General features: G+C 42.0%; 1 protein-coding gene across 1 annotated transcript in view; it reads left to right on the top strand.

Annotated features, from left to right (window-relative positions):
- The first annotated feature begins 3,755 nt into the window (after positions 1 to 3,755).
- Positions 3,756 to 27,449, top strand: part of Golph3 (golgi phosphoprotein 3) — a 26,127-nt gene continuing 2,433 nt past the window's right edge. The window contains exons 1-3 of the mRNA XM_055601110.1: positions 3,756 to 4,259; positions 18,357 to 18,488; positions 22,885 to 22,999. Of these exons, the coding sequence (XP_055457085.1) occupies positions 4,035 to 4,259; positions 18,357 to 18,488; positions 22,885 to 22,999 (472 nt within the window). The 5' untranslated portion in view covers positions 3,756 to 4,034. The remainder of the gene's footprint in view (positions 4,260 to 18,356; positions 18,489 to 22,884; positions 23,000 to 27,449) is intronic.

Genomic DNA, 27,449 nt, shown 5'->3' with positions numbered 1-27,449 from the left:
AAACAAGTGTAAATACTTGTTTGATGACTGAATAAAAGGTTCTAATCCCTGCCTGCTATTTGCCAGCTGTGCTATGTAGAGCAGATTACTTGATTTCCTATAAACTCTCTTTTTCCAGTGAGATGGGTGTTTAGTCTGGATTCCCTAAGAAGCCATGATGAAGCAAAAGTTTTCATGGCACAAATTTTTGTTAGGAGTGTAACTACAGGAAGGAGGGGCCGGGAATCAGGAGGAGGGACTGAAAACATGGTTGAACTTCTGAGAAGATACATAACCTATTGTACAACAATTCATTTGAGAAGCCAGGTGTGGTGGTGGTGTGTGTCTATAATCCTAGCTCTGGGAAGCCCAAGGAAAGAGGATTGTGAGTTTGAGGCTAGCCTGAGCTACATAGAGAGTCCCCAGGACAGCCTGGGAACAAAATAAAGCCAAACTTGTTTGGGGAAGGAAGGGAAACAGGTAGGCATCAACTCTACCAATCTTCTAGGATTCTAGAGCCTCCAGACAGCACAGGTGTGGCTCCCTAGGCGCAGCTCCATGGTTGGTTGGATCCCACATGGAATTGGCCAGCACAGCAGCAGACTTAACCTGGAAGGTTTGGTGGAGGGGTGACCACAAAACATACCTGGCACATATTTATTAATTAATTAGTAAAAAAAAAAAAAAAGAAAAGAAAAAGAAAAAGTCATTGTCATTATTAGCAATACATTAAAAAAAAACTTATTCTTTGTGAATTTCACATCATGCATCTCCCCCACCCTCCATACCTTCCCTTGCAACCTCTCCCCCCCCCAAAGAAAACAAACAAAAAAAAGTAAAAATAAAATCAGTCAAACAAAAAACCATCTTGCTGTGAAAGCTTCAGTGTGCCCAAACACACCTTTACTTGCAAATGTTCATTGGTCTGGTTCAAGGCCTCTGGCTTCTGCTACACCATCGATATTGAATCCTTATTAGGACTCCAGTTGTTTCCCAGTGTCATGAAGATCCTGCAGCTTTGGTTCTGTAGGACTGGTCCCTTCACGCTCTCCAGTAGTTTGTAGATGGGAGAGATATTGGGGATGGTCAGACTGCCAGCTCTCCTGTGTCTTCCATTAGGGTTAGGTCCCCAGCTTTGCCCAGGCAAGGGGCAGGGACAGTTCTCCTATCTGTGGCAGCTGGCAAGGGGCAGGACTTCCTCCCCTTGTTTATACCCCCAGAGCCAGCTCTACCATGCTGCCTAGGCGAGGTGCAGGGCCCTCTCTCTGAGTGCTGCAGCTGGTGAGGAGTGGGGCCGACTCTGCTACTCTCCCAAGCTGCCCAGGCTGGGGCCAAGGCCATCTCCCCTGTGCCCATGCCACTGTACAGTGGGTGAGAGGTGGGGCCAGCTTTCCCATACTCATACCACTAGAGTCAGCTCTACTATGGCTTCCAAGGCAAGGTGCAGCCTGCTCTACTGAGTGCTGCAACCATTGAGGGGTGGGGCTAGACTCCCTAAAAATATTTGTTTCTTAAATCATCCTCTGTTTCCCCTTCCTTCCCGCCCCCCTTCACTTTTTCCTTCGCTGTCTTTTTTCTTTCTTTTCTCTGAGGTGATTTTGCAGTTTACATGGAAAAACTAGTGGAGAAACACCAGGAAAACGCAGGAGAAAAGAAGCAGCAGAATTAATATGAAGTTTGAATTAGAAGCTTATGTACTGGCATATGGATGAACAGAGCCACAACATAAGAGTTGTGGTTGCGGCTGGGGGCAATCAACACGTATACCACTTCAGAATGGGCATGTGGGTTAGACCACATCTTATTCACTGGAAGATTCCTGAAGTTTGGGCCACGCTTGAGGAGCAGGTGATTAGGATTCACATTATCAAAATTGGGGCTGGGTGATGGTGGCAACGGTGGTGTACTAGTCCTTTGGAGGCAGGTGCAGGATAAATCCTGCTTCAGAAAACAAAAACAAACAGACCAAAAATTATGGGTGATCACTCCTCAGGTCTGCTCTCCTTTACTGTTTTTAATTATTTCATTTTTATTTTATGTGCATTAGTGTGAAGGTGTCAGAGCCCTTGCAATTGGCATTACAGACAGTTGTGAGCTGCAATGTGGGTGCTGGGAATTGAACCGGGTCCTTTGGAAGAGCACACAGCGCTCTTAACCACTGAGCTATCTCTCCAGCCCCCATCCTTTACTGTTTTGTGTTGTATGTGTATGTGTGTTATCTATGCTGGCCTTGCCTGTGCACTCACTTGTGGAGGCCAGAGGTTGACCTCACGTACCCTCCTTGACTGTTTCACAAATAAAGCATCTGTTTCAGGATCTGTTTTCAGCTCCACAGGGCTGGCATTACAGGCATGTACTGTGGTGCTCAGGAGTGCTGGGATTTGAACTTTCGCCTTCCCTCTAGGGCAGCAAGCAGTTTACTCACTGAGCCATCCACTCGCCCTCGCCCTCGTTGTTTCTGAGACAAGTTTTCTTACTGGAACCTAGGCGCTTGCCCATTTGGCTAGGCTCACTGGCAAGAAAGCCTCCAGGAATCTGCCTCTGCCTTCCCAGAACGAGTTTCTAATTTGTCCTCAAGAACTTTACCCACTGACCACCTCCCCAGTGAGGCTTCACATTTTACCACATTATAAAACCTCCACATGAAAAGGAGCAACTAGTTGAACAGGCACAGCTTGCAGGCACAACTTTGTATTAACCTCATGAGTTAAATAATCAGTTAAGTCGCAAAGAAACATTTAAAGTCAGTTGGCAAAGAATTAGCAGAAAGATGAAGGAACAAAAAGATGATGATGTGAATGGGAGAAACTGGCTGACGGCAAACTGTTTTTGCAACAAAAAGAGAAGATAGCTTGGGGCTGTGGGTGATGGGGCTGTCTGTCCATTTAGGAATTGAGAAAACGTATTTATGGAGAAGATTCTGTTTAAACCTTGCTTACTCACTGTCTGTGGTTACTGTTTATTTTAAATGATGCTGGATGGATCTACGATACCGTTTCTGGACAATGTTTTCTCACAAGTTCCACCGTTCTGCTCCTCCAAATCCCTCTCGGGTTTGGCAGCTTTTCTTTTAACTTGATTTGCACAAACTGCCAAGCACGCCAACGGGACTTAACCTAGTAATTACACCGCAAGACATTTAGGGCTACAGGGACGTGGCATGAAACGCAAGAGGTTTACTGTCGCCATAAAATGATCCTAAGGTCGGCTACACTAACCGTATAGTGCTCCCTACGCTCTGGCTAATTTACAGCCCCAGCCAGAGGTAGGAAATAAAAAGTTTTACAAACACAACTTGTCAATTTGCTGAACCTCTCTACGCTAGAGCACAGTACACGAACACTTTTAGACGCCTGCGTGTAGATGGCTTCTTTTGAAGCCAGAGAGTTCCACAGGCAGAGATCCAACTCTTTCCTGTAGGTCGTGGGGACCCGGGTCACACCGGCTCAGCGCCTCCGAGGACAGATGGGGATGCTAAGGGCTCAGCGGGGCCCGCCCTCGCGTGGCCTCGGCTTCCGGGATCCAGGAGAAGCCTTGCTGGTCGCTGGCGTCAGGCTGGGCCGTGAGAGCGAAGTGAGATGCGGATGAGAGCGGGCCGGACGGCCAACCCCGACCTCAGGTCCCGAGACTCAGGGACACTACCGGGCCCTGCGGGACCGGCCGCCCGCCGGGAGGGGAGGCGGCTAGCCACTCCCCTCGCGCACGCCGCTTCCGGCACCCCGGCCCCGCCCCGCGCCGGCGCTGCCACATCCTCCGGTGACGTCAGCGCGCGCCGCCATATTGGGAAGTGCCGCCGCCGCCGCCGCCTCCGCTGGGGATCCTGGGCTGTGTCGGGGGTCACAGCCGCCGGCGGAAGGTACCCCCGTGTGCCCTGCCGACGCTCGGCCCGCCGGCCTCGCCCAGACCCGGCTCCTCATGACTGCCTTCGGCCCCGCAGCCCACGGACATCGCCCCACCTCCGAGAATTAACACGGAAGCTCCGGGGCCGGGGCCGTGAGGGAGAGCCGGCCGGTCCCGCGTCCCTGTCTGTCCGGCGCGGCGCCCCGGCCGGAGCCATGACCTCGCTGACCCAGCGGAGCTCGGGCCTAGTGCAGCGGCGCACCGAGGCCTCGCGCAGCGCTGCCGACAAGGAGCGGGCGGCGGGCGGCGGCGGCGGCAGCGGCGAGGACGAGGCGCAGAGCCGCCGCGACGAGCAGGACGACGACGACAAGGGCGACTCCAAGGAAACGCGGCTGACCCTGATGGAGGAGGTGCTCCTGCTGGGCCTCAAGGACCGAGAGGTGCGGGCACGGCGGGCCGGGTGGGGTCGCGGCGGGGAGCCGGCCCGAGCTGGGCCCGGGTGGGCGCCGGCCGAGGCCGCACCTGCCCCTGGCTCGGCAGCCCCGCGTCCCCGAGCGCCCGGCTTGTCGCGAGGAAGGTGGGAGTCGGCCCTCTCCAGCGAGGCCCTGTGTGTTCCAGACCCTCCCGGTCCCGAGCGCTTGGATTTTTCCTTCCTCTGTTCACACTCTCGTGTCGGAGCCTTGGCACTCTTTGCATTTCTTCTTCGCTTTCTTCCGCAAACGATTGCAATTCCAACCCGAAGCTGCTTAAGTAGATCCAAAGACTCGGGGCTTCCACCGCTCCCGAGGATTGAGTTTTTGCAGGTCCTGGGAGAGGTTCACGGATCTACTTGCTGTCGGCCTTTTTTAATAGTGTAAAACTTCAGTAACGACTTGCTGTTGAGAATTAGCAAAGTTATTTTCTCGGGTATTGCTTAAAAGTCAATACAAAATAGTTGTAAAACCTAGGAGTTAACTTTTAGGTGAACTTGATTTGAGTTAGTATTTGCGGTTAGTCGATCCGTTGCCGCCTCAGTTTTGCCATTTTAAAGGAGGGCTTGTCGTAAAGTGCTGGGAATACCAAGTTTGCTATTTGATGAAAGGCCGCAAAGATTTAGATAGGCTTAAGTTGTATTCTGACTTTTGGAAAGGTCGTTTGCAACCCAAGTATCCAGGGATTTTACCCATAGAAGTTGAAAAAAATATTAGTGACCGTGTCTATACAACATCTGGATTCCGACCTTGACGTTTGACTTTATTACACCCCTCCATCTATAAACTGAGTATTTTTAAAGATAGACTTGCAGGTTCGGATGTTTCATAAATCTTGTATGATGAGGTGGCCCGGAAGCTTGTTTCGCTTCAGTGTGGAAACTCTAGACAACACATTTTGAGAGTCAGATAGAAAGGGATGGATGGGTCTTGCTTTTAAGTAAGTTTTCACAATTCAAGGAGGAGGACAAAAAATCCAGTTCATCCCTATAAAACAAATTTCTAGTTCCTCGAACTTAGTAGCGGCAGGAAGGTGAGTTTTTCCATGTACTGTTTGTGGTCCCTGGCTCTATCTAGGGAGGTGAATCTTGATGGAACTGCTCACGTGCCTTAATAGCATTCAGCTTGAAGACACTTAATAGTCCTCTGGTTGTAAAATGGGCACAGTACCTGTTTAATTACAGTTATAATGAAGAAAGCAGGTGGTGTATGTGTTCGGTTGGTTGGTTGGTTGGTTGTGGGGTGAAAGTCGTAGGTGTTAGTGCCATTGTAATGAGATTCTAGAAAGTATTAGATACAGAAAGTAGGCTTCTTGGCAACACACATTTACTTATTTATTTCACGTTCATCCCCGCTTTGAAATGAAAACACATCTAAGAAAAGCAAAAAGAACACTACATTCCTGGGTTAGCATTTCGGTTCTGTATGGACAGAACTCTGTAAAGCTAAAACTTAAAAACTTGCTTTGGTATTGTCACATTGAGAAATAATGGTGAGAAAGTACCTTTTATTTTAGAGGTGTTACTCTGAATGTTTAAGCTAAAGCTGTCAACACTTCCTTTTTTGTGATTGGTTCCCATGAAGACAATCTGAACTTTTTTTTTTTTTTTTTTTTTTTTTTTGGTATTTTTGTTCTTAAACAATTGAAGTTCTTTGCCAGGTAATTGAAACCATCTATTGTGATTATTTTGTATAAATAATCAGTATACTTCATAAGTCGTGGTCATGGTCATGGTTCAGCCAGACACTAATCGTTAGCATTTGGGGGGTAGGGAATTGTTTAAAAAATGTAGGCAAGTCCAAGAAGTGGGGATGTAGGGGACTGGGATTTTGCATTGCTTTCTTGGTGTTAGAGATTAGCTTGTATGTAGTTCTTTCATACATAGTGACCATTCCTATAAACTAATCATCTGTTTTTTTGGGGGAGGGTCCCCCCCCTTTTTTTTTTTTTAAAGACAACGTCTTTGTATGTAGTGTAGGCTGACTTCCAACTCCTGGTTTCCTGCCTCTGTTTCCCTAGTGCTAAAATTATAGGCTTGTTTTATACTTTTTCAAGGGTCAGGAGTTTTCCTACTTGTCCCTAGATACTTACGTCTGTATTAGATTTCAGCTTGTTAAATTTGTTATTAACTAAAGTTCTAGGGCCTGGGAATATAGGTCAGTTGATAGAGTGCTTTGTACGAAGTTCTGAATTGGATTCCCAGTTCTGCATAAACTGGGCTTGGTGGCTTCACGCCTATAATCCCAGCACTTGGGAGGCCAGAATATTAGAATTTCAGGGTCATCTTTACCTACATAGCAAGTTAGAGGAGAGCCTGGGCTGCATGAGAGGCAGTTGGCTTCAGATTACTTACTTGGAATTTGTTCAAAGTTCTTGTTAGGTCTCAAACTCAGGAAAAATGGCTAACAGAGGTTGCTAACAGCAGACATTTGCTTACCTGTCCCTCTCAGCATCACCAATACCTGGAGTGTCCTGGCCTCTCAGCACTTTTCACCCAGCCCCCGAGCTTCATTGTTCTTCCCCCAGCTGTTCTCTATATAACCCAGCCATTTTGGATATCCTTTCTATTGCGCGCTCTCTCTCTCTCTCTCTCTCTCTCTCTCTCGCTCTCGCTCTCGCTCTCTCGCTTTGTCTCCCTCACTCTGGTGTTATGACTCCTGGTTCCTTTCTTTACCCCTTGGTCCTCCCACATGCAAGGTTCAGTCTGGACCCTTTCAGATGCCTCTGGCTATTTACTCCCTCATGTCACCAATAAACCTCTTCAACCCATACCTAGGAGTAATCATATCTTCTTCTTCTTCTTCTTTTTTTTTTTTTATTCAGTTCTGACAGTAGATTTTTCTTTTTTAATTCTTGTTGGATTTTCAGGTTTTTTTCTTTCCGTAAACCAGCCATGCCTGGGGCAGTTTCATGGAATCTATACTTAAATCTGTGTGAAGTGTGGGGGATGTGATACTTAGAGGTCACTGCTAGGAAGTCAAATAGGTTCACTCCTGAATTCAAATTAAATAATTAGCAAAAGTTCTATGAATGATGATACACAGGACAGGGCAGGTAGTGGATATTTATCTTTTCATTATTTATTTGTGTTTTTTTTTTTTTTTCCATTAAAGCCGTTACTAGAGTAGTTTCAGGATACTTCAGTAAGAATTATTTTATATAACCAAAAAGTTGTATTAAAATAAATTTTCTTTGCTTATAGAAGTTAAATTTACAGGTCTCGCACATACTGTTCCATCACTAACTGTAACTTGACCCCTTCAGTAACTTTATATTATTTTATTAGTGTCGGATCTAGATACTTAAGGTTAGATTTGATTATTTCATTTACTTATCTATTTAAAGATTTATTTCATTTTATATGTATGAGTTTTTTTGCTCACATGTATGTGCATCTAATTTGTGTGCCTGGTGCCCAGGAGGCCAGAAGAGGGCATTAGATGTCTTGGAACTACAGTTATAGATTGTAAGCTGCTATGTAGGTATTTAAAGTTGGGTCTTCTGAAACAGTAGTTCTCTTAACCACTGGGCTACCTCTCCAGTCTCAGTTAACTATTTAAAATGACCACTTTAATCTAGAGTATGGGGGCTAGGGAGATAGTGGGGTTGGTAAAATATTTGCCACACAAACAGGAGGCTCTGAGTTTGTTCCCCAGCTCTCATGGTAAAGGCTGGGAGTGGTGTCACAAGTTGAGGTAGAGACTGGAGGTCCTGGACCAGCCATCCTAGACTATTCAGCAAGCTCCTCCGGACCAGTGTGAGACTCTGTCTGAAAAAAAAAAAAACAAAAACAAAAAACAGGGTGGTTGGTATCTGAGGACAACATTGAAGTTGACCTCTGGCCTCTCTGTGATCATATATGCACACATACCTGCACAAAAAAGGAAAAAGTCTGTTGAATAGAAGTGAAGCTTTGTAGTCCTTTGCTTTACATACTATCAAGAATCTCAGAATTCTCATAAAAAGTGGGAAAAGGGTCACTCAAATGCTGAGGATTGAACTTTCGTGCCACATATTGTTAACACTTTACTGAACTTCCCAATTTTGTCTTGCTTGGGGAGAGGGTAGGACTCTCCATTGTGTTTAGCCCTGGAATTGCTCCTTTTTCTTATTTACTCACCCACCCACCCACTCACCCACTTACTCACTCATTTTTGAGGCATGGTCTCTCCATGTAGCCCTGGCTGTCCTGGAACTCACTCTGTAGATCAGGCTACCCTTTAACTCAAAGAGCTCCTGCTGCCTCTGTGTGCTGGGACTTAGGCTTACGCTATCACTGCCTGATAGGATTGCTTCTTTTTGTTACTGTGTTTTAGGGTCTCATGAAGGCCAGACTGGTTTCCTTGAACCCTCTTTGGATCCTACCTCTTCTCCCAACTGCTAGGGTTACTGGCAGCTCTCGGATGGCTTCATGAAGTATCTTCTCCTATTCTTTTGTGTTAAGGGTAGGCTTGTAAACTCAGTTGTCCTCCTGAAGCTTGAGGAAAAGAGTAGTAGGCCAAAAAAGTGTTCCACCTTTTCAGAACAGAACTCGTGTGCAGCATGGTCTCAGAAATGGTTCTTTGAGTTTTACTCCTGGTCTGCTGGTGCTAGTCTTTTTCTAGTGTGGTTTTTATTTATTCGGTTAACTAATTTTCTAAGTTTTAATAGCCTTTAGTAACATCTTTAAAGATAGCATATAATGCTTCTAAGAGCTCTAATGCAGTAACTGTTGAAAAGTACGTAATGATTAGGTGGGTTTGTTTAGAGAAAAGATGATATTTAGTTGGCTTCATATTTACTGTATAGCCTGGCAGTTCTTGAATCTGAGGTCTGTTCTTGAATTGGTGATTCCCCCCTCCCCCTCAGGATTGAGATGACAGGTTGTGCTACCAGATTTAGGAAGTTAAAAGGATGGAACTGACTGTGTTGTTGTTATACTGTCTCCAAAAAAATGAGTTCATTTTGAAATAACTTTTGGAATACTGTGCTTACCAAAATGTATAACTGTTTTGTCAAAAATGTACCTCTCTATGTAATTAATGTGAAACAGCCCTGCTCTTTAGTCTTTTTTCAGAATTTCAATATGTGCTGCAAGTTTGTAGTAATTAAAAATCTCATAAAAGCTTCAGAGTTTTGAATTTTATGGTTCCTTTTCTAATATTAATTATATTCCCTTGATAGTTTTGAAGGGTTTGAATTTTTACCTCTTTAAACTGAGTATAAAATTTATAGCCTGTATAAAAAAATAAGCTGGAAAAACTACAGCCTGTTAGTGTACTACAGAATTGCAGTGTAACTTGTGTATACACGACAGTATTATAATGTAGCATGCACTAACACAGAGACGTAAAGGAATGCTTCGTAAACATTAGATCTACAGTATAACGGGCTGGGAGACAGCTCTGGGGATAAAATGCTGGCTGTGCTAGTGGAGGATCTCAGTTTGGGCACACAGAACACTTTGTGAGTATAAAGCTGGGTCTGGTCAAGACCCTCCTGTAATTCCAGTGTTCCTGAATCAAGATGGGTGCTAGAGACAGAATTCCTGGAAGCTTTCAGGCCGACTAGCCTGATGTGTGCAGCAGTGAACAACAAAAGACGAAGTCTGAAGAGAGGTGGGAAGGAGTCCAGTGAAGATGGCCCAGCTGAACCAACTCCAGCAAGTTGTGCTCTGACCTACAATGAAGTGGTATTTGTGTATTTGTGTCCCCTGCAAGATAACAAACGGAAGGAAATCTGGATGGTAGAAAGCAAGGGCTGACATTTTGAGTTTGGTGTTGGAACTGCACAAACTGGCACAGCCACATTCACACACATATACATGAAGTAGGGAAATAGAACATGGTATAGTAGGACTGTCTTTTATTGTTTTGATGCTGCTAAACAAGTGGCGCTTTACAACCAGAGTGTACATATATATCTGTAAAGTTGGATTCTTAAACTTAGTAAGTTGTATTTTGTTTACTTGCTTACCTTATTAGAGAAATTGTTCACTTGGTGTTAACAGATGTAGTTTAGAAATTTTGCTTCCGCAGTTGACTCTCTCACCTTGACATATAGCTGTGACTCAGTAAATAGTCTAAGTAAATCATACGCATACTTAATGTGGTAAAATTTTTCTCAAGAGATGAACACTGGTTTTGGAGATCTCTTCCTTTCATGTATAGAGAGCTTAGACATCCAGTAAGTAAAATACAGTGTAGTCCATGTTATATTACATGAGGAAAGAGATAATTGGATGAGGAAAATAGGTGGAGAGACACTGAAATTTCTTACACATTTGCACTTAGGTCACCTTAGAAGCTGTTTTCTGTTTTTAGTGTTTGTGGTGATGAGGTTGGCACCCAGGGCCTTGGCACCCTACCTCCTACTTCCATGCTCTAAGCTACATCCCCGGCCCTAGAAATCATTTTCCATGAAAGGGAGCAGTGGGCCACGCCTGACAACTTGGGTTAGTATGTGAATTCTAGAAAGTTATGAGTTAAAATTTTAATAGTCATTTTGGTGACCAGGTGAAGTTAATTTTCTGTATCTGCCCACTTCTGGCTGTTTGAGAAAGACTAGAGATTGAAGGGCTTACAATCAGCTTCTGGTAGTTACTGTCACTTGGAATTCATTTCTTGGATAGGCCTAAACTTGGGGCCCTCTGCCAGCTGTAGATACTCCTAAGGGTTCTACATCTGAACGACCATCCTTGCCCTATTCTGTTTTCTTTCTTTTTTATTTAAAGATTTATTTTATGAGCAAGAGTGTTTTGTCTGCATGTATGTATGTGCAGTGTGTGTGTGCTGTGTGCGCTTGGAGATCAAGATATCCAGAGCGTCAGGTTTTCTGGAGGGTTCTGAACAAGCGTGGGTGTTATGAACCAAACCTGGGTCTTCTGCAAAAACAGGTGATTGTAACCACTAAGCCATCTCCCCTGCCCCTGTTTCAGTTTCTTAAATACAGATGTTAAATAGTTTTATACCATAAAAAAAGATCAGAAATTACATGAATTTAAGTTTAGTCATTGAATAGGGTTTGCCAGTTTCTGAGATTAAACAGGCAGTCATATTTTCAGTTAATCCAAATATGGCACGCCTGTGTCAGTCCCCTTGCTAGATGCTGAGGTTTCTTAGGATTTTTAGCTTTTAAGGGGCATTCAGTCTACATAGAAGATAGTTTTCCAGATGATTTCAGTATAATTGGATACCAACTTTAGAGGAAATAGAAGATGTAGATTAGGGACTAGGGAGGTGCTGGAATAAAAGAACTATCATTAGGGGCTGGAGAGATGGCTCAGCAGTTAAGGTCAGTGCTCTTCCAGAGAACTTGGGTTCAAATCCAGGCACCCACATGGCAGCTTACAACTATCTGTAAAGATCTGACACTTTCACACAGATATACATGCAGGAAAAACACCAATGAACATAAAATAAAGGTTAAAAAAATTAAACATCTTAAGAAAGCAATTTAAAAAGCAAAACAAAAAAAAAAAAAGAAAAGAAAAAAGAAAAGGAGGTGTGGGGGTGCATGCATGTAATCTCAGCACTGGGCAGCAGATGGAGGTATTTCTCTCCTGAGTTCAAGGCCAGCCTAGTCTACAAAGTGAGTCTAGGACAGCCCTGCTTCGAAGAACCAAACCAAACCAAGTGAAAAACGACACTAAAGGCAGCTTTGGAGAGGAAAGGCTTTATTTCAGCTTATAATTGCAGTCTGTCATGAAAGGAAGTCAGGACAGAAAATTTGGGCAGGGCGCATGGGTGGGGGATGAGATACAACACAGGACTCTGGCTTGTTCCTCTTGGCTTGCTCAGTTTGCTTTCTTGTACACCTCAAGACCACCTGCTGGGGATGGCATCACTCAACAGTAGTCTGGGCTCTTTCACATCAGTCATCAATCAAAACAAAAATACCCTACAGGTTTGCTCTATCAGCCTATAGCTGATTCTTATGGGGCCTTTTTCTCAATTTAGGCCCTCTTTCTCTGGTAGCTGTAGTTTGTGTCAAGTTTATAAAGAAACAACACAAACTATCCATGGTTTTTTAGTTGGGAGAGCTAGACTAAATGTTTTTGAATTCTTAGACCTCATGGTTTCCTGGGCAAAATAGACCTCTGTCTCATAACCTGTTATGGGACCTAAGGGGTGCTTTATTAGGCTAAAAAAATGCTGTTGCTTTTGACTGGTGCTTGATACTCTCTCTTCTTCGCTCTCACCCTTTCATTGCTGGGGAATAAAACTCTGACCTTGAGCCTGTTAAGCAAGTGCTTTACCACTGAGCCCAGCTTTTATTATTGTCATTAGTTCCTGACCATCCTGAACCTGATAATTTGGTAAATATTTGACTCATTCAGTTACTAACTATGCCTTTTCAATGAAACTCCCAGTATGTGTGCGTGCGTGTGCGTGTGTGTGTGTGTGTGTGTGTGTATATGTGTATGTAACCCCCAACCCCCTGAATCCCAGACCATCTGGGATGGGAAATCTGGAAACCTGAAGTATTTTTGGTTTCTTTTCCCTAGGTTTAAGCCCAGAGTCTGTGATTATTATTTCTCATCTACAGAATGCTGTTCACTCTCCTGAGATATCAGGAGCCCCCAAACTTCCAAAATCAGTGGCTTTTCTGGCAGCTGTATTGTACAGTGCTGGGTGTAGTTGGCAGGCAGTGAGTCTTACTTCCTGATGCCTTCTGCTTCCAGGACAGACAGCATGTGAGGTTCCTGGCCTTTTCTGGCCCTTGCAATCAGTTCTTCCCACAGTTTGACCTTATTTCCTCTTTGTGGTGCTTTGTTTTTTAGGGGAAGAGAATAATCCTTAATACCTTCAAGGTCAGACTCTTCATAGAAGGTGGTTAGGGCAGGATTCTACAACCTTTAAGAATTATTTAAGAAACATCTTCTGTATTTGTGTGTGTGAGAGAGTGTATGAAATGCTGTATGGAGGTCAGAGGACAACTTGTGGGAGTTGGCTCTCTGCTTCCATCATGTGGTTTTCGGGGATCAGACTAGGCTTACCAGGTCTCTCACCCACTTTTCTTGTGGAGACGGGTTCTGTAGCCCAGGGCAGCTTCCAGTTCTGTGCGGCGCAGGGTGCCCATGAACTTGTACTCCTGCTGCCTCCTCTTCCAGAATACTGGGATCGCAGGCACTGTCTACCATCCTTGGTTTATGTCGTGCATTTGGGGTAGCAAATCTCCCAACTCAGTTCTGGTCCATGAAGCTTTAAAATTAATGTATATGCGCGTGTGTGTGTGTGAATATATAATGTATATATACATATACATTATTGCTACTTACACATTATTGTTATATATACACACACACACACATACACATATACACACACACATAGTGTAAGTAACAATAATTAATAATAATAAAAAAGGCCATGAATTTGAAAGAGTAAGGAGAGGTGTTTGGGATGGCTTTGAGAGAGGAAAAGAAAAGGGGAAAATGATGTAATTGTATTATCTCTAAAATAATTTAAAGAATTAATGTAACTATGTGCGTGATGGGGAGGATCAACCCGCTATAATCTGGCTGGCCACCAAGCTCTCGGGATCCACTGTGCTAGGGTTCCGTGCACACCTGGCCATCCTGGCTTCTATACAGATCCTACATATTATTTGAACTCAGGTCCTTGTGCTTTTGCAGTAAGCATTGTTACCCACTGAGCTATCTCCCTAGTCCCTAATTCTCCCCCTATTTTCATATTTAAAATTTTTTATAATGCTGAGGATTGAACTCACAGAATTAACATACTGCTAGGCAAGTCCCTGTCAGGGAACTGCACCCTTAGCTCCTCTTCTGGGTCTTATTTTGAGACTGTTTGTTGCCTAGGCTGGTTCCAAATCTTTGGTTCAAGTGATCCTTGTGTTTCAGACTCTTTGGGTGTTTAGGCTCCAGGTGCTCTGTGCACTTGTGCTTGGAGATATTTGAGCCTAGTGAGGTACGGGCTGTGACTTAACAGATATGAAACAAACATTTTAGACAGGATACAGGAGAAGAACCTAGATGAGAAAATAGGTGATATTACTCAAATGTAAAAGCAATAAAAATTGTGTGAAAATAACATTTATGATGGAGATTGTATGTGGAATAATGAACATGAAAATTTGTTGGCACAGAATGTTAAAAGCTGGTATTGATATTGGAAGCAGCGTGGGCTTTGAAGACAATGATACTATAAACAGGATTTTTAAAACATGTGAGAGTAGAAAGGAGTGGAAAAACTGGAGACAGCAAAATCATTGGTCTTGGCATTACTAAAAATGTTTACAGTTTATTTCTCCGTGTGTGCATGCATATGTGCATCATGGTATGCATTTAGAGGTCACATTGCAATGTAAAAATGGGTTCTCTCTACCATGTGGCTCTCAGGGTATCAAGTTTGTAAACACATACCTCACTGATCTGAAATTATTAGACTTTGCAGAACTTGGTGCCAATCTTGGATGACGATTTATATATATGTGTGTGTGTGTATATATATATAATATATATGTATAATATATATGTATATATATATTAGACCTGCATTTATGTCTGTACCACATACATGCAATATCACAAAAGAGTAAAAAAAGCAATTACTAAGATTTTTGCTGTTACTATAGCTTATGGGAGAGATGTGGGACAGATGAAAAAAGATGATGGGGTTAAGTTTAAGTTATGAGAATAGTAAAACTAGGCTTTTTAAACAAAATACAAGTAGAGTGTATATTTAGGAAAGTATAGGTTACAAAAAATAAGAAATAGAGCTAGAAACATGGCTCTGCAGTGAAAGGGTTCTTGCTGCTTTTCCAGAGCACTTCTTTACTCATACAGTATTTGTCTTCTCACTGTCAAACTTTGAGCCAGCCACTTTCCCCAGACATATTCGGGTGGGGTGGGAGTAACAGAAAAATGGACATAGAGGGCAGGTGAGACACGAGAGAAGCAGCTGTGGGAGATGGAAGTGGAGACAGCTGCTTCTTCTAGATAGGAGGGTGACAAAGGCTAACGTTAGGCAAAAGAACCCATTGCTTCTCAAGGAAGTCCAGATGTGAGTAGAAGAGCTCGTTTGAGTTCCCCCAGACCAGCTTCAGGCCAGCCATCCAAGTGTGACAGCCCCCATCCCAGTGAACTTGGCTGCTTTGTTAATTTCTCTTGAAATGGTGTTGGTTGGTTGGTTAGGAAGCTGTGGCTAGGGATGAGTGAGGTCAGAGGATGTGGGACTGTCAAGCTTCCGAGGCTCTTAATTTTGAGTGTTTGTCAGTTCAGTACCACTGCAGACACCAAGGAGATTGTAGAGGTGAACTTGGAGCAGGCATACCTTTTAGGGGGTGAGGGGACCAAGGCAGGAGAGCTGTTCCTAGGGCAGAGAAGAAGAGCTACTTACTTTTTTGAGAGTCTCACTTTGTAACTCTGGCTGACTTGGAACTTGCTTTATAGACCAGGCTGGCCTCAGAGTCACAAGGATCCATCTTACTCTGCCATCATAATGCTGTGATTAAAGAATTGCATTTCATACCTGGCCCTTATTTTTAAATGTGTGTGTCTGTCTCTGTGTTTCATACATTGAGTGTAGGCACCTTTGGGAGGCTACAGGTATTGGATCCTCTTGTAACTGGAGTTATAGTCTCTTGTGAGTGGCCTGATGTAGATACTGGGGCCCAAACTCAGGTCCTGTAGAAAAGCAGCATGTGCTCGTAACCACTGTGCCATTTCCTCAGCTCTTCTCTGCTGGGAATTAAAATCTGGTTCCTGGAAGGTTACATACAATATTCTGCAAGTTGTTACATGCATATAGTAGATAAAAGTGATCCAATCTCAAAAAGTTTGGCAAATACTGAATTTATTTTTATTTACTTTTAGGTTGTTTTTGTTGTTTTGTTATAAGTGACAAGGTCAGTGTCTTTGTACATACATTTTTCTATTCATGGTATTTTGTAATGTAACTTAAGATCTATAGAATTGTGTCAAAGGATTTGCATTTCTTTTTCATTTTCTCTCTCCCCTCCCACCACCTTTGCTTAGAATTGAGACAGGGTCTCACTGTGTAGCCCTGGCTGGCTTGTAATTTTCTACATAGACAAGGCTGGCCTTGAACTCACAGAGATGCGCTTGCCTCTGTCTCCTGACTGAGGATAGGAACATTTAAAAAAAAAAAATGATGGTGGTGGTGGTAGTGGTGGTGATTAGGGTTAGAGAGATGTTAAGCTTATGCTGCTTTTGCAGAGGACCTGGGTTAGGTTTCTAGCATCCATATAACCATTCACAACCATCTGTAACTCCAGTTCCAGGGCACCCAGTGCCCTCTTCTGGCCTCATCAGGCACAAGGCACACATGGTGCACACATGTACTTGCCGGTGAAAACGCGCGTGCGCATGAATTAAAAATAAAAATAATGCTTAAAATACAAACCTGTGTTTGTGTGTTCTAAGTTCAGGTCATATTTCATTTATCTTATTTTGTATCTTATTTAAAATATGGGTCAAGGACATTTCCCATATTGCATGTATTTGTATAATACATGGACAGTCTTAGAACAACTGGTTGTTATGACTCTTTAGACCTTCAGAGTACGTTTATGCTGTACCCCACTGTGCGTGGCCAACTCAAGTAAGGGATCTGGACTAGTGGGAAGGCTTCTTGTAGTTGACACCTTTGAGGGCCCAGTACACACCGCCCCCTTTTCCACTTGAACCAATCCATGTGAGAGGAAAAAAAGCAGGCAGTTGGAGATCCACACCAGTGATGGTCATTACTGACAAAAATCGGGGTTGGAGGTGAGGTTTTTTTAGATGTACAGTGTAATCTTGTCTCCTAACGTTGACCCTGAAACTGCCCGAGGTGGGGATGACTGTGTCTTTGGACTATGTCCCCTTGCCTTATTTGTTGCGGTACAGTTCATTCTTTCTGTGGGACTCCCTGACTGTTGAGGGAGTCAGCTTTAGTTTTATACAGCACTGTGAGGTCTGTCCTGAAGACTGGCAGTTTGCTTTTGGCTGGGACCCTGAGGATCCTGAGGATTGATCGGCATAGGACGCTGCAGTCAATTATCTTAGCAGCAGTCACTCTGTTAAAGAAGTTGCTGCTTATGGGGGAATTAGTAGTTTGTAAAGAGCTGGACAGTATAGTGACCTGCTCAGACTTTTAATGTGCCATCTCACCTGACCACTACAGTATGTTAAGGTCTCTCTGGCATGCTCTGTTGTAGGCTTTGTCCTATTTTGAACCCATTCCATGCCTAGATTCTCTTGTGTTGGGAGAAGTACATAACTCATTTTATCTCGGAATGTCTGCCGTTCCCAACATTACTTTTTAGGACATAGGGCCTAATTATGAAATTGTAATGCCTCAGTTGTTCAGTCTTCTGAGATCAGGTAGGAGTTGCCTTGTACACAATGAATGAGATAAGGGCACTGGTCCTGGTTTGTTTTGCTTCTAGGAATGAGAATTGGGTACTACCTGAATTTACCATAGACCCTTTGTTCTCTTACAACTGTGTGTGCAACTACAAACAGGTTTTTCAGTAAACAGCACAATCCCAGGACTTATATTGTGATCAAATAACTTGTAACATATGTCTGGTGCCCAAGGAGTCCAGAAGAGGGCATTGGGTCCCTGGGAACTGTAGTTCTGAGCCTCCATGTGGGTGCTGGGAACACTGGTTCTATGTAAGGGCAGTAAGTACTCTTAATCTCTGAGCCATTTCTCCAGTCCTGACCTTGAACTCTTGAGCAATTAGAATACTCCATATCCCCAGTGTTAGAATTATAGGTATGTACTGCCCTGCCCAGCCTGACCTCTAAAGTTAATTTTTGTTTATCCATATGCAAGAATATATGGTAAAAAGACAACCCTCCCCCAGATCCTAGATTAACAGTATACTAATTGTGCAATTTTAGTGTTTTGTTGTAAAAAGACACTTGTGGCTTTGGTTAAAGCTATTTCTACTTTTGGCTTAAGGTAAATTATCTGTTTGGCTTACAACTGTAACTCCAGTTCCAGGGGATCTGACACTCTCACACAGCGTGTCAGTTCATGTAACATAAAAACAAACAAGTCATTAAAAATATATTTAAAAAAATTATCTGTTTTGTTTTCTTTGTTCTTTAGGGTTATACATCATTTTGGAATGACTGTATATCATCTGGATTACGTGGCTGTATGCTAATTGAATTAGCCTTGAGAGGAAGGTTACAATTAGAGGCTTGTGGAATGAGAAGAAAAAGTCTTTTAACAAGAAAGGTAAGAGGACTTTTAAGGAATAACCCTTTTATAACAATTTGTTCCGTATAAATGGTGAATATTTCTAATAGCTTTAAAGTATTTAAATAGTTTAAAATTGTCTTTTGGATTTTATTCTTGGTTTTTTGGTTCTTTGCATATGTAACAGTTGTCACTCACTGTTAAGATTGATGACCATTACATCTTAGGAAGATGGCCATTTTTATTTGCTTTTGAAAAATTAATGAGTTTGAAGACCTTGAAACAACTTAAAAACCAGGAGTTTTGTGGAACTCAGTTACTTACAGGATGTTAATCTTTTTGTAAGACTGTGATTGACTTTTACCTCTTCCCGCTGTTGAAGGTGTGTGTAGGTGCTTCTGTGGTAGAACAGCAATATATATGCTAAGTTTTGTATTTTTAACTTCAGCCGCAGCCTCAGATATTCAAGATTGTTTCTCTTCCAGTCTACTTTTATGCTTTGGACATGGTATTTCAAAACCATTTTTCCTTTAGTAATTTTGTTATATTTGTAAATCTGAAAGTTAAGCTAGAACCAAACATCTCATTGTCACTAGTTTTTTTTAAGGCAGGATTTCTCTGTGTAGCCTTGGCTGCCCGGGATTCACCTTGTAGACCAGGTTGACCTTGAAATCACAGAGTGCTGGATTACAGGTGTGCACCGCCCGCCTGGCTGCTGTTTAACTTCTTAAAACAGTCTTTACTTTTTAACCAAGGCTGACCTGGAGCTCACTGTGCAGCTCATGCTGGCCTTGACCTACAGGGTCTTCTGCTTCCGTCTTCAGAGCACTAAAATTACAAGCCTGTGCCTTCATTTCTTATTCTGACCCCTGTCTGACTGATAAATCCAGAGAATGATGATTTGATAAGAAGGAAAGCCATTAATGTGTTGCTGGAAGTTACATGCTAGGTTGGAGTGAATGAAACGCACAGTGAGTGCTTCTGTAGCATGTGTGTGGGGCTCTGGGTTTGAGCTTGGTATAGGGTGAGTAGGGCAACAAGGGCATATTTGTTATTTTGAGTCAGGGTCTTGTTAGGCTGAATTTAGGTCCTCTTGACTTAATCTCTTGAACTGCTGATATTACAGGATAACACCGTAGAAGGCTGTTATTGTAGTTAATAGTAAAATATATACAATAAAATATATACACGGGAAACTTTTCATTAGGGTCCTGACCAAAAGCAAAAATTGTGTGCTAACAAGTGTCAGTTTGGGGGCCTGGGGAGATGGCTCAGCGGTTAAGAGTGCTGGCTGCTTTTCCACAGGATCTGGCCTTCAATTCCCAGCACCCTCATGGCAGCTCACAACTGCCTGAAACTAGTTACAGGCAATCTGACATCCAGCCATACATGCGGGCAAAAGACCAATTCATATAAAATAAAATAAAAAAATTTAAAAACCGTCAGTTTCGTGTTGTGCATGAGAAGAGCCATAGACTGGCAATCATCTGTTCATGTATTTGGTGTGTATTTGGTGTTTAAGTGTATCATGCACTGTGCTAGATTCTGGAATACAGTTGTGGTCAGGAGAAATTGTTCCCCAGCTGTATGGGCTTATTAAGTCAGTCCAGTTCTGAGTGATTTGAAATAGATAATGTTGGAAAAATACTCTATATGATTTAATAAGTTGATATTTAAAAACAATTGTTGATTTAATTAAGATAGTAGCTGTTCTTCCTGGTTCTTTAGTTCTCTTCCTGAAAGCCAACTATTTTATTAGGATTTTTTTTTTTTTTTTTTGGTTTTTTGTTTTGTTTCTAAGACAGGTTCTGTGTAGTCCTATCTGACCTGGAACTTGATACATATACTAGGCTGCCCTCGAACTCATGGAGACCCTCCTGCCTTTACCTCCCGAGTGCTGTAATTAAAGTCACCTTAACAAATGACCACAATCTTAGTGGCTTTAAGCAACAAAGAATTCTATGTTGGAGGCCAGTGAGGGGATGTAATTCTGTTGTGTTTTTTGAAGGCTCTAAGGGAGAATCTGCTTGTATCAGGGTTTGGTTGTTTTGCTCTTGTTCCTTAGCTTCTGTCCACATCTGTGCTTATGGCCTGCCTCATGTCACATCACTGCTGCACAACTGACCTTGGGCCTCTCTGTTAAAAGACTGCAGCTCCCACAGGGTTTCTTGTTTTGTGAATCTAATCTTTTCTATTCAATCTTCAGGGCCTTTTTGAAATCTTCTATCTGTGTAAAGCATTTCCTCAGAGTTCTTGTTTCATCTTCTTTCCATCTCTTCTGTGTTAGAGGTAGCAAGAATTTATTGAAGTAGAGCCTATTTCTTTAGAAGCCAAACATATTCTTGAAAATTTTAAAGGAGTTTAGAACTTGTTTGAATCTCTGATTAGTTTTGAGCAGGGGCAATGAAATGTAGTAAGATATACCTCCTGAGGAACTCAGTATGGAACACGGGGCTGAAAGGGCCAGGAAGTGTTGCCCTCATGCAACACTGCAGTGTTGGATTGGAGGGGTGGAGCAACTGATGGCTGGGGAGGCTGCCTGTGTGTAGCCACTGCTAGACTGCCCACACTCTGAGGGGTAGCCTCACACCTATATTCATACAGGCAACACTAGGCAGAGGCAGTGTGTTATTTAAAAGTAAGTGTGTGTGTGTGTTGCATTAAGGTGAGAGGGGAGCTGTTGGTAGGGAGGGGATGTGAAAAATTTAGGTTGGATATGATCAAGTTACATTGTATATATGCTATGAAATTATCAAAGAATAAAAGCACACCTAAAACATTTAAAAAGTTCAAGGCCTCGAGTCAGGAGACTACAAGTGAAAAATGGTCAGACTTGTGGGCTGAAATCCTGGCAAAGATAATGAAAGAAACGACACATGTGAGAAAGGGCTAGAGCAGAACCTAGAAAAAAATTATCTACCTGTATTTTGGTTGTTCTGGCCCTGAAAGATCACTTGGCTCAAAGCGAGGTGTTTGAGCAAGGTAATTGATGAGGCTAGATCCTGGCCATGTGAAGAGTGGGAGAGAGTGAGAGGAGGAATAAGTAGGTCACATGCCTAAAGCATCACAGACTTAGGATTCTTTTCTCTTGAAGTTCTTTTTCTCTCCCATAAGCCTTGGTCTAACTCAGCACCACAGAATGAACATTGTGTATCTGCACTGCCCAGTATAGTAATCATGCTGCTTTCATAAGTTGATCTGGACTGTCAAAACACAATGGAGTTTTAAAAACAGTATTGGTGAAAATACTAAATATCTCAGTCTTCAAACAATCTGTTAGTCTAATTTTGGCCATACTGGATTAAATCCAATATTTAAAAAGTCACTTTTTCCCTTCTTAAACCTTGGCATTATGGTTGTATATTTTTCTTGTGTAATGCTGAGGAATAAGATCTTATATATTTTAATATTTTGTGAGATAGAGCAAAAGAAAATGATTCCTTTTTGAAGAAAATGTAAGACAACAGTCACATTTTAAAAGTAAAATATTTTAATTTCACAACATTTTTAATAGCTACTGTAAGTTACTGTAATAGGTTAAATTTTTGGTACTACAGAATTTCAACTAGAAATGTGTTGCTTGGGAGATACATGAGGGAAGCCTGTGGGAAACCCAGGGTGGCTGAGCAGTGTGACAATATGAAGCTCCTTTCTTACCATACCCCTGAGATTTTCCATATCTTTCTTGCCTTTGAGGTTTATTTATTTTATTTTATGTGTCATTTGCATATATGTCTATGCAACACTGCATGCTGCAACTGCAGAGGCCAGAAAGCATCAGATCCCCTGGAATTGGAGTTACAGGCCAGCTGCTGTGTGGATGCTGGGAGCAAACCTGAGTCCTGGAAGAGCAGCCAGTGTGCCTAACTCCTGAGTCGTCTCTCAGTCCCTTTTCACTGTTGAGATTTTAACCCAGTATAGGTTTCAGTTACAGATTTAGAGCCTGTCCTTATCTCCTCCTTCCCCATCTCTGATCCTCATCCTCTTGGTGCTGGAGATTGAGTAATTGTACATAATCAAACTTTTTGATGATTTCATTAAGGCTTCTGCTAGCAGTGGCAGTTTTAAAAAGTCTTTGTTATTCCTAAAACTATTTCCCTTCATATCCTTTACTGAGCATATGCTCAGGGGAGCTATTTCTTAATTTTGTTTTCTTGTCAAAGTTTCCTTAATGACGTTTATTGAGAAAATTAGTTTCGTTACTTATGTGAAATGTCTTTAGTATGCTGAATTCTTCTGTATAGTGGAATCTTTCTTCACGTAAGAATGTTTTAATGAATGAATTTTTGTGTTTAATAGTTCAACATCAAATGGAATCGTAGTAAGGATAAAGTCTCCGAGCATGAAATGTTTGATAACTTACTTGTTTTTCATGTAACAAGTTTATGACAGGAAGACGGTTCCAGTGGATCATTTCTGACTGCTTGTGTTTTAGGTGATCTGTAAATCAGATGCTCCAACAGGAGATGTTCTTCTCGATGAAGCTCTAAAGCATGTTAAGGAGACTCAGCCTCCAGAGACAGTCCAGAACTGGATTGAGTTACTTAGTGGTAAGCTGATGTATTAAAAAGTAAAACACTGAGTTCTGTCTAGAGAAGTTTGTTTAGTTACTTGTGGAAATATGGCGGGGATGATAATTTTTCAAAAATTCTATCTCTGGAGCTGGGCATGGTATCATACACCTTTAATCCCAGCACTCAGGGAGGCAGAGGCACATGTGAGTTTAAGGCCAGCCTGGTCAACAAAGCAGTCCAGGACAGCCAAGGCTACACAGAGAAACCCTGTCTTGAAAAACAAACAAACAAACAAACAAACACCCCCAAACAAACAAAAATTAAAGTTTCCTTTTACACGTGAGAGCAGATATTGAATAAGCTAGATATTCTTTCTTCAAGCTTTCATTGTGTTTGTTTGTTTTGAGTCATGGTCTCCTCAGTATGTAGCCCTGGCTGAACTTCAACTCAGATCTACCTGCCTTTGCTGCCTAAGTGCTAGGATTGAAGGCCTGTACCACCATGCTTGTCTCCAATCATTCTTTATGGAAATTATCGGTACAGTTTGCTTTGTTCAGAGCAGTCCAACCTGTGAGGATGTCAGCACTAACTGTAAACTATCTCTTGATCTTATATTATGTGCACCAGTGGCTCATTGGGCTCGTCCAGTCTGGTGGCTAGTGTCTTCATAACCTCATTTCCTTTGACAGTGCCTGTACCCCACACCAGTATTGACCTAAGAGGTTGAGTTGATAAGATTGTTGTATACTTAACTAGTTAACATTGTGTGGCTGCTGACTAAATTTGCTTTTCAACTTGAGTTGCTGTTGCTGGAGTGAGCATTGAAGAGATATGGCATCTCTAAGCTTTCACCCAAAGTATTGAAATACAATAGGATATCTATTGGATTTGGTCAGAATTCAGGAGGCAAATATTGAGACAATACCGTCTGCTTGTAGATTAGCTACAAATACCAGAATGTTCCGATTAGCACATATTATTATTAGGTATATATTAGGAATGAGTTGCGATGTTGCCATGAAGGAAGGGGGTCCATCTTAGGAGGAGGAGAAAACTAAGCACATTGCTAGTTTGGAAGTTGTGGTTGGAGCTTAGTGATGGAGTGCTTAATTCTGTGTGCATGGCCCTGGGAAAGAGAAAAGAAAAACCTGCGTCCTACTGAGCACATGTATCAGATTGCAGTGCAGCTTGCCAGTTAGTAACTAAGGTTTTTATCACATTTATTATAGTGTAGGTTGGGCTGCGGGGTGGTGAAGGGGTAGTGGTGAGCATTTTCTGGCACAGGGGTGGCTGTCAGAGGACAGTCAGTATGCAAGATTTAGTTCTCTCTTCCACCATGTGAGTCCCAGGGATGATTGAGATTGTCATGATAGGCTTTAAGTGGCTTTGCTTGCTGAGCCGTTACACTGCTCTCCCATTTTATGAATTTTTAAGTAGGAGGTTAAAACATGTTTTTTTCTTTTAAAATTTCAATTGTTTCAAAGTTGTCTTCATCACTGATATATATCACTGATATAGTCCTTAAGGATCTAGAATGTCAAAGCTCCAGATTTGACTTCTATCCTGCACTTTAGAAATATCAGCAACAGACTATGTGGTGTATTTTCTGAATGCTAGTGTTACATGGTACTGACATAGGTGCTATGAACTTAAAAAGAGATACTTACAAGTTGAAGGGACTTTAAAGTATATTTGAAGACTACCTAGGTGTGTCTAGTAATTTAATATTTATGGGTCTCTAAAATTTTGGTAGTTCAGAAAAAAAAATCAAGGAAACTTAGAAATTAAAGAAGGAGATAGTCCTTGGATTAGACCTTTAAAAGGTGAAAATTGCACATACAAAAGGAAACATACCTTTTCAGAAGGATTAGAAAGGGTCAATGAGATGGCCCAGCAGATAAAGGCACTTGCTGCTAAGCTTGGCTACCTGATTTCAGTGTTTGGGAGCAGATGTACAAGATGTCTAGAGTGAGAGACCTGTCCTGTCTGACATAGACACAGTTGTGTTGCACTGTAGCTCTGTGAAAACATGAGTGTATCAGACAGTAATACCTAGTTAGCTAGTGTTGTTAGGATATGGTACTTTGTTGGTTTACAGATTAGTGTATGCATAGTTAATTAGTTGTAGAATTAAAGGATAGATTTTTAAATATTTTTAAATAGATTTTTAAGTATTTGCAGAAATGTGGCTGTCTTCTTAAGTTGTGTTAGTTTGAATTCTCCAAAGTCAGCTAATACATCTTGTTTGATTCTAGCTTAGGGATGTCTGCTTTCCCATCACTGGCATTAGGAAACAGTAAAACCCCAGACTGAAAATGTCAGGTGATAAGTAGGAACTTGGGAGACAGTGGATTGGTACGGTCAAAAGTTGGAAGTCACACACCTTTGAAAGAAGGTCATCAGTGCTGTGCACTTGTGCTGTTTCTTCTGCTCTTAGAATGTTTACTCTTTCCGGAATTGTAAATGTAACTTGTGTGCCCCCTCCCCTATTAAGTTTCTTAGAGATAACCCTCAGTACCAACTCATTTATAATGTTTCATTTTGTTTTTAGGGCCACAGTCCCATTTTATTCTAGCCAGTAAAATTATATTATGAAGGCTTCACGCACACACAGAAGCCCACAGACAATCTTTCGGGCACTGATTTGCTGAAAATTTTTTGTCTATTATGTAAAATGGCCTTAATTACTAGTAGTTTATAGTAGCAGCCTTTTATCATATACCTTAATTCCTTTTCCAAAGTAAATTGCAAAATTTTAATGGCTGTTCCACAGGCCAATGAGATGGCTCAGAGGTTACATAAAGGCACTTGCTGACATGCATAATGACCTGAACTTGGGGTTGATTCCACGTGATGGAAAGACAGACTTGACTTCTGCAAGTTGTTCTCAGACCTCCATACTTGTGGCATTAAGTCACATACATGTGCACACACATACTGATAACAAATAATGTAATAGAAGGCTTTCCCAGATAATTTATTCTTTCTACAAAAAGAATTCCCACGCTTCTCTTTGTGTTCCTTTAAGTTACGTAGTTGTTGTACTAGCTCTGTCTGCTGGCTTTCTCATCTTCAGTAGTTCTTACTCATGGCTGATTTGGTTGGCTATTTCCATTCCTCATTAGTTTTGGAACACATTATCTTCTTTGCAAATCTAATGTGTTTTGTTGTGATTTTAAATTGAATACTCAGCAATGTGAATATTAAGTGCAGAATTTTGAAGTCTGTATCTAAAGAGTGTTGAATTTTTTAGGTGCCTGCCTAATGTGGGAGGTCCTGAGTTTAACCTCAGTATTGTCTCCCTTCCCCCAGGGGAAAAAGTGTTGGCTTTTGCTTTGGTAGACAGACATCTAAGTTACCTGTGGATCAACATGCTTTAAAGCTTGGATAGTACAGGTTTAGAGTAGTTTTCACTTGAGACTAGTTCAGCCTTGTTCTTAAAACTTGGTCTTTCTGGGCCTCCTTATATTCTAGATGCTCCATAAGGCCTTTCAGCTCAGTCTAGTTGGCATTCAGGTTTTCTTCTCATCTCTGAAAATCTTGGCATTGTTCAGCTTTTTTTTAGTATTTGACTTTTTCCTTTTCCATCTGCAGTTTCTCTCTTCAACTTCTGAGGCTTAGTTTTTTGAGACTTGAGACTACCGTGCATACTCTGCTTTGTAACTTTCAGCTACTTTAGCTTTCTTGCTGTCTGACCTCAGAGTTGGGTAGGATGATTGCGGTGCTGTGCTTAAGATCAAACTCCTGCTCTGTTCTCGAGGATATGCCTCCATGTAGTGTATGTGGGGCAGCCCTGGGGCTCATTAGATTTTGCCCAAGAATCATAGTTTTGGAATTATGGAAAGTCATAAAGTCATATGGAATTATGAAAATTTTGGAATATCTGAAAAGTCACTTTTAATTAATTTCCCCATATGTCTAAAAACAGTAAGGATTCTTTACTGTCCAGGGTAGTCTTTTATTTTATGTGTCTGAGTGCCCCTTTGTGTGTATGTGTGTACCAAGTGCTGCAAAGGTCAGTGGGCATTGTCTCCCCATGGAAATTGGAATTACAGATGGCTGTGAGGCACCTGATGTGGGTGGTGGGAATCAAACTCCAATCCTCTGTGTGAGCATCATGTACTCTTAACCACTAAGCTCCTGTCAAGGATAATCTTTGTTGGTAGGTGATATAGGTAAAATAAATAGTTTCTGTGGCCTTCTGAACAGTGATATAGTCCAGGTTGTCACAGTCTACTGTGATGGTAATACTGGGATGATAATCATGCTCTGTGCCATTTATGGCTATTGCTATTAAAATGTGACTTGTAAAGCTGAGGAGCTGAAAATATAAGTACTTTTTAAATTTAATAGCTCCATGTTACTGGATTCAGTAATGCAGCTTAGCTGTAACTTAAGGTTGATTCTCTTTTTTAGATTTCTCTCTATCTGTCTGTCTGTCTATCTATCTATCTATCTATCTATCTATCTATCTATCTATCTATCT

This window comes from Psammomys obesus, unplaced genomic scaffold (genome assembly GCF_907164565.1).
Source record: "Psammomys obesus unplaced genomic scaffold, mPsaObe1.curated_primary_1811, whole genome shotgun sequence".
Taxonomy (NCBI): domain Eukaryota; kingdom Metazoa; phylum Chordata; class Mammalia; order Rodentia; family Muridae; genus Psammomys; species Psammomys obesus.
The sequence above is the reverse complement of the archived record's forward strand: the minus strand, read 5'-3'. Positions and strand labels throughout refer to the sequence as shown.